Genomic DNA, 7,205 nt, shown 5'->3' with positions numbered 1-7,205 from the left:
TCGCGGAGTTGTGAGGGGCAAGATAGCTTCTGTAACCAACGGAGGCCAGGCGGACGGCGGGGTACCCGAGTTATTTTAGGAAGGGCGTCTGCCCTGGTCAAATTACTCTTTGGTGTGCCAAGCAATTGTGGATTGGTTGTTTGTGTGGAATGAAGAAGGCAAGTGTGTGAGCACTAAGGAACGCAAGGCATTTAGCAATTTCTTAGCCCGCAGTTATTCTTACGGGTGCACTTTAAAAAGGAATTAAACAGATCATGCAAATGACCCTTGGATCTTTCACATGAGTAGGAAAGTTTTTTGGGTCATACTAATTATTTGGAACCGTCAATTGTGTCGAGTCTTATTAGTCCTCTTGATCAAAAGCTAAACTGTAGAATATCTGAAACCCTCTGGTGGACAATGTTTACTTTGGCATTGAGGATTGTGTCCATGTAAATTGAGGCATTACATTTTTTCTGTATATTATCTCCTTGTCAGTTGTGACCAGTTTTGGGACTAACCTGTTACAAAGGAACACTTTCCTAGAACCCGATTACTTTTCTTGGTAACAAATACTGTAACACGCTATTAATAAAACTTTGTTACTCTATCGTCATTACTACAAGGTACGTTACTGCGTTATAACACTACTTATTCAATGTAGATCTGGAATTAGTGTCAATTGATTGCTGATTACTCCTGCATCACTTGCATTTTCACATACAACCTTTGATTTGCCATCAACATCCTGGGTTATAAGTACCTACAACGTACAACTGAAAACATTTACGGCGGCGCCGCCTCAAGCACCGAGTACAAGGACGCTGAATTTCTTCTCATGAAGCTATTCTGCCTACTATCCTAGCCAAATTTACAGCTACAAAATAAAATACTGAAATCAGAGTGACAGCCTATACACACATATTTGGTTGTGTGTCACCATTAGCAAGTGGTAGGCAGTGCATGGGGAGGGGTGTGTGGCTTATTCAGGAACAACAAGGCAACGGGAAACAATGGGGCAAACGTGAACACAGAATTTATGGTCAATGTGTGCTGAATTTTGTTTCTGTTTTTTGTAAAAACAAAACAAAAAAACAATTTCAATACACCGTGCCTGAAGAAAAAATATAAACGTCTTGGGCAGTTCCCAGTAATGGGAGATATTTGAGTTGTTTGAAGCCTGGAAACAACATGGATATGAAGTGACTCGCCTAAGTGCTTACAGTATTTGCAAGATCTTAAGATTGCCTAAGCAAAGAATATGAAGGTTCAATGCTTCCATAAGTTTGTGCAGACTGTAGTCGCTTATTTCTATTTCTCTTATTATGCTGCTATTTTAAAGCTGTTTTGGAGGGTCATCCCCTATGCGAGTATACGAAAACTGCTCAGTAGTTTGAAACTAGACTGTTATTTTCAGAGTCATGTGTTGTTTTGGTGTCAATAATTTGGTGGGTAAGAGAATCACTTTTTAAATGAAGTAACTGGTAACTAACGGATACAAGCTCGGTGGCCTTGGGGGTATGGCGCCCGCCCCGAGACTGGGAGGTTGTGGTTCAAGCCTCGGCCGAGTCATACCTAAGACTTAAACATTGGTACCCGTTGCCTTCCTGCTTGGCGTTCAGCATTAGGGGTTGGAATTGGGGGTTTGGTCACCTAATGACTCCCAACACCTCAGTTCGGTTGAGCGAGGGGGCTGGGAATCCCCTCCACTGAATCAATCTCCAGAAAAGAGTCAGAAATGACTAGCCACCTCCCACTGGGGGTATATGGCTGTGGTATGTATATATATATAACTGTAACTAATTACTGTGTTTTTAATAACACTCCCAACACTGATGGTGACAGACACTCAAAAGGAAGGGGCATTGCACAGACATGTTTTTCCTTTTTCTCTTTTTTTCCACTATGGTTTCAAAACAACTATAGAACAGAGATTTGCTGGATTTGTACAATCATTCTTATTGTAGAAGTTTTGTGTTTTGGAATTTGAACATCTGCTTCTGTGAAAAGCTCAACAAATAAATACATAAATGAGTGAATTGTTAAATACAGTCATATTCAATATCTTGTTTTAATCTATCCTTCATGACAGCAAATCTATACAAAAGAATTAAGGATGAATGGGTTAATTGGATGGACTGATGGATGGACTGTTGGGTAGAATGATGGATGAATGAAAAATCGTTTAATCTTAGATCTCGAAATGTGCTCGAAACATACACTTTATCCACTTTTATTTCCTCAAACAATGAGAAACTAGCATGGTTTTATGGCCCGGGTATTGTATAAAATATGGTATTTGCGGCCATCTACAGGAAACTATATCTTTAGAGCCACAAGTGATTTGTGCTTTACAGTATGCAGGACTGTATGTACACTGATGCACGAATTTAAAAATGTATTCTAAGGAAAATTAGGTGTCCCAAATCAGTTTCCATATGTTCAAATCCCTGCCGTGGTTTGGTAAAAACGCTTTCAACACACCTGTAGCAAGGTTTTGCATACTACTTTGACATTTGGGTTAGAGTTTTGACTGTTTGAACCAGACCTTTCCTTACTTCCCCCATTTTCCATCTCCACTAAGAAAAACTGTGAAGACAAACATGAAATCACTACCTTCCCGACCTTCCCCCTTTCTTGCTTCCCAATGTCTTGCGTCTCCCGACCATCTCTGATAAAAGTAACATGAAAGCAGATAGGTGCGGTGGTAAAGAATATACCAGTATAAAGGCACTTTGAACTCAGTTGGGCATATTAACATACTTCATAGAGAAAGTTTTTGACTTTCTGTCTTATAAGGACACGTCAAATGACGCACCCTACCTTTCAGTAATGGGAATACTTGAGAATATTTTGTTGTATGTAATGGATTGATTCATAGGTATTTCTCGGATCCTTTCATTTGTTTTTGATTTATCTCGTTTCCCACTACAACAGGAACAAATCACATGTTTTCTCACAGTGTCGGTGAGAAAACCCCGTAATACAACAATTCACCAGTAAGTGACATAAAAGAGCAGTTAAAGTTCACTCACGTCGCCATGAAGGACGAAAACTTTAATGTTCAATACAAGTTATTTTACTGTCAGTGGCAAGAAAAACAATTTGTATGTAACCCGTGATTTTTTTAATCGACAAAACGTCTTTTTAATGAATGCATTCAACAAACACCATGTTAAATTCTTTCATTGCTCATGTACATCTTCTGAAATACGAAGCAGAGGAGTACTAAAGTTGGACGAACATGAAGCTAAATTTTGTGTGGTCAGGTGACTTATTTTCTTGTCACTTTCTCCTCCAGGTCCCTTTTCCAGACTGGACTCCAGTGAGTGTGGCCCATGCTTCCCCTTGACGGGTTGCAGGGGAGGCACCAGGCCATGAAGGAGGCTGTTCCCCACGATGGAGCCGCATCGAGCCAGGTTATCGGTCAAGTGCTGCAGATAGACCTCGTCCAACTTTTTCTCGAGAATTCCATTCAGCAGTGAGTTTGACATGGGCTCCAACTGCATGGCAGGCATACCCAAGCTGGTGGTTACCCCGTCACCCATTACCAGGTATTCCGGGAGTGAGAGCGAAGGCTGGTGAAGAGGTTCATCAGATTGGGTAAAAGGAAAAGATTGTGAGTAGAGTTCTTGTGGGCTGGCGCCAGTCCTGAGAGGGTTGGAGGGGATGAGTCCTGAGTCAGCCACCTGCAGATCGGGGTAATGTTCTAGGAGGCTACAGGGAACCGAGCATAGCGTCGATTCTGTTTCCAGCGATCGGAGAGTTGAACACCTGGGGATGGAAAGTACTGTGGCGGATGAGGGCAAGAGTCCGGACCCGATTGAAAGTCTGGAGCCAGGATCCTCCTGGTTTAGACCTAAAAAGAAAAAGAAAAAAACCACCAAAAAGTTTATTCAGCTTGTTTGTTACTGTTTGATTAATCCCCAGAAAGTTTATTTTTAAACACAATGCACCCCTGATCATTCTCAAGATTTTTCTTCTTAAATCATTGAGAAGTGAAAGTGTGCATTAATCACTAAAACAAAAGTAGGCTGGTGCATACATTTGGGTACCCTTCTTGTTTCATTGATTAAAAAAAGCTTTCTAACAATTAGTGCTAATTTATGGTGGCCAGTTGCATGTTCTCCTCTTTGCATCTTCTCTGAGGAGTGGCAACAAACTACTGCAAATGACCTTGCGACAAAGATTTTTCAACATCATGGTTAAGACAGTGTTTCTCAATTATTTTCCTTTAACCCTAACCCTAAACCATTTTTGCTAAAGAAAAATTCAAGCCTTCGTTCTGCCCACTGCAACATTTTTGACATAGCAAGCACACCAATTTTCCCATCTTCCTCCATGGTCGAAGTGAAGTGCACCAGGAGGAGACTTTTGCTGGTCTCTTTACCCAGTTTCTCCTCACCTATCTCCGCATCAGTGTTTTTTTGTTCGTGGGGTCACTTGAAGGCCCACTACAGTTTGTGTCTACACTTCATACTGAATGCGTATACTATGTGCTTAACGCAGGGTGGAGGCTAAATGTAAACAAAAACACTTTGCCACTCAGGACGCCACTTCCCCCTAGTGTAGCAGAGTTACAATTGCTCTTTATTCTGGAAAAGTTAGAAATGTTCCCTGAAGTCAACCGCGCCCGGACCCCCTTGACGGAGCCTTGCTCCCAGTGGAGATACTAGCTGTCTTGATCAAGTTGAAGATTGCATGAAATCCAGTCTCAGTATCAGCAATTACTTCCAAACAATTTTAAATTATTCGTGACGGTTTAATTTTATGCCAGGGCTGGATACCTTAACAAGACAATGACCCTAAACACTGCTCAAATTATACTGTGTTATTCACGCAGAGGTATAAATACAATGTTCGGGAATGGACATCTCAGTCCACAGACCTAAATATTATTGAAAATCTTATGTGAGATTTCAAGCGGGCTGTCCATACTCAGAAACCAACAAATCTGAACAAACTGGAGATATGTTGTCGAGAAAAATCGTCCAAAACAGCTTTAAACAGAATCATTGAAAGCTAAAGAAGCGTTTAGAGGCTTTTTTTGTACAAAAGGAGGATATAACTAAATATTTATGTAATTCTTTCTGTTTGAGTACTCTAATTTATATCTGTTTAAGTAAATATTGCACTTTCTGTAAATCCCATTAACTTTATTTCACTTCCCGAATATCACCGTTTGTCTGCTATATGATATTTCTATGACAATCTTGATTCAAACAACGAATGATTTATGAAGGAAAATCTTGAAAATGTCAGTATTGCCCAAACAATTTATTGCGACGGTTTTGGTTAATATTCTGCTTACCTTTTTGAAGATCAGTCTGAAGAGTCGTCGAGGCCTTCTGAAAACCGTGTCCCATGGAAAGCGAAACATCTTTCTCGTTGTCGTCTCTGTAATGCAACACACTCAGAAAACCTTCTCCCAGCATGACTTACAATTAATTTTCCAGTTCCCTCCCCCCTTCTGGTAGTCGTTTTTTGCTAGTTAAGAAGTAAAATGTGACCAAACATGTATTTGTTGAGATCTACTGGCCTGTGTAACTTCTCCAACAGAGAAGTGGCCCCTTCCACCCACTTAGCTCACTTCCTTTATGAAGAATGACATTGAAAATTAGGAGAGAAGAAGGTGACCACTATTTTGCAATAGTGATCAAGTGTATTTGAAGGGAAATTAGATGCAAGGGGGGTGTTAAGTTTAGAGGCCACAGATGACTCACTATAAGAGTAGCCCTACTGTTTATGTTTTGCCAAATCATTACACCAACATTTGCACAAGTTAGTGTTTTAATTTACATGCATAAAAAGCTCACCCTTTCTAAAACTATGATAACAAACGTATATAGGTGTAAAAAAAACACACAACTCAAGTGCAAAAAAGAACAAAGTGAAGTATTGTAACCCACTCCTAATTTTTCTATGTCAAAAGGTAAATACGCTCATTTAAGTTTTATTTTTTACTTATTTCTGGAGTTAGGTGAAATCCTTGTAGTAGAAACATATTTCTAACAAATATTATACAGTTAAATTCTGTATTATACATTGAAACTAGAAAATAATCAATTTTATGTGCCCAAAATACTCATCTCATTATCTGCACCGCTTATCCTCTGTAGGGTCGCGGTGGTGCTGGAGCCCATCCCAGCAATCATCGGGCAGTGGGCTGGGGACACCCTGAACTGGTTGCCAGCCAATCGCAGGGCACACGGTGACAGACAATTCACTCGCTCATTCACACCTAGGGACAATTTGGACCAGCCAATCCACCTGAAATGCATGTCTTTGGAATGTGGGAGGAAACCGGAGTTCCCGGAGGAAACCCACGCAAGCACAGGGAGAACATACAAACTTTGCACAGGAAGTCCGGTAGCTGGATTTGAACCCACATAGATTCCCATGGCGTTAGAACTGTGCCGCACACGCGCTAACTAACCACTGTGCCGCCGTGCTGCCCACGCCCAAAATGCTAATTTGACAAATAAAAGTACTGTGTAAGGTACCTGTAAACATTGATTTTTTACGCATGCATACCTTGTTAGGGACTGATTATTCATTTAGAATGCATGATAATATATGTGAAACAGTGAGACTGTAAAAAGTGAACCTCTTTACAGCGAGGCGATTACTGTATACCTTTTGGAATTACTTTCCTGAATTTGCTTTCCTTGATTTGGAATACTGTTAGCTCTTCCCCACAAACTCCAGTTTAAAAATTCAATTCACATTCTACTAAAAGAAAAACATGTATGTTAATATGATGAGAATTCTCAAACATTTTCAAATTCTATCACTAGGGCAAGCCGTGGAGTTGTCATGATTGTCCATTGCCCTCACCTGTGCCTGCTCGTTTCCCGATTGGTTCCCCTCCTGTTTAAACTCAACGCTTCCATTCACTCGTCAGTCCGTCAGCAAACCTCCGCACATGCAAGGCGCTCCGATCTCCCGCCCTGGCTGCCCAACTTGTTTCTGCCCATCGACCACGCTCCAATCTGCCGTCCGGCTGCTCAACTCGTTTCCGTTTTCCGAGCACGCTTTGATCCCGTGAGCTCCCGGCTCCTCCTGCCCAGCAATCGCTAAATTGCTGGCGTTTGCTTTCCCGCACCTGACTTCTCTCCGCTTCCGCAATAAAGTTTGTTGTGAAACGTTACGCGTTTAGGTCTACAATTTGTTCTTGTTCTGTCAGGAGTGTTTTGTGTGTGTATTCGGTGAGTGTGACTGTATGC

At 41.1% G+C, this 7,205-nt stretch overlaps 1 protein-coding gene and 1 long non-coding RNA gene across 3 annotated transcripts; one reads left to right on the top strand and one right to left on the bottom strand.

Annotated features, from left to right (window-relative positions):
* The first annotated feature begins 2,850 nt into the window (after positions 1-2,850).
* On the top strand, positions 2,851-6,971 carry LOC148359205 (uncharacterized). The gene is made up of 3 exons (XR_015851322.1): positions 2,851-2,978; positions 3,281-3,533; positions 6,777-6,971. It is a non-coding gene; the product is annotated as an uncharacterized LOC148359205 (long non-coding RNA).
* On the bottom strand, positions 3,138-6,789 carry LOC148359206 (uncharacterized). 2 transcript variants are annotated; one of them, XM_088344026.1, is made up of 3 exons: positions 6,616-6,789; positions 5,291-5,376; positions 3,138-3,838 (listed from the first exon to the last, which is right to left on the bottom strand). In XM_088344026.1, the coding sequence occupies exons 2-3, from the start codon at positions 5,343-5,345 to the stop codon at positions 3,165-3,167; spliced, it is 729 nt and encodes a 242-aa protein (XP_088200152.1). In that variant the 5' UTR covers positions 5,346-5,376; positions 6,616-6,789; the 3' UTR covers positions 3,138-3,164. The 2 variants fall into 2 exon arrangements, with proteins under 2 accessions (XP_088200152.1, XP_088200150.1); XM_088344024.1 differs by lacking the exon at positions 6,616-6,789 and having other exon boundaries at positions 5,291-5,551.
* Positions 6,972-7,205: the final 234 nt, after the last annotated feature.

The sequence above is a fragment of the Urocampus carinirostris genome, chromosome 9 (genome assembly GCF_059441175.1).
Source record: "Urocampus carinirostris isolate Australia breed hairy pipefish chromosome 9, RoL_Ucar_1.0, whole genome shotgun sequence".
Classification (NCBI taxonomy): domain Eukaryota; kingdom Metazoa; phylum Chordata; class Actinopteri; order Syngnathiformes; family Syngnathidae; genus Urocampus; species Urocampus carinirostris.
The sequence above is the reverse complement of the archived record's forward strand: the minus strand, read 5'-3'. Positions and strand labels throughout refer to the sequence as shown.

Coding starts and splice junctions, on each gene's coding strand:
- LOC148359206 (XM_088344024.1), bottom strand. CDS start 5,414: ATGCTGGGAGAAGGTTTTCTGAGTGTGTTGCATTACAGAGACGACAAC. Junction 3,839..5,290: donor TCAGACTGATCTTCAAAAAG/GTAAGCAGAATA, acceptor TTTTCTTTTTAG/GTCTAAACCAGGAGGATCCT.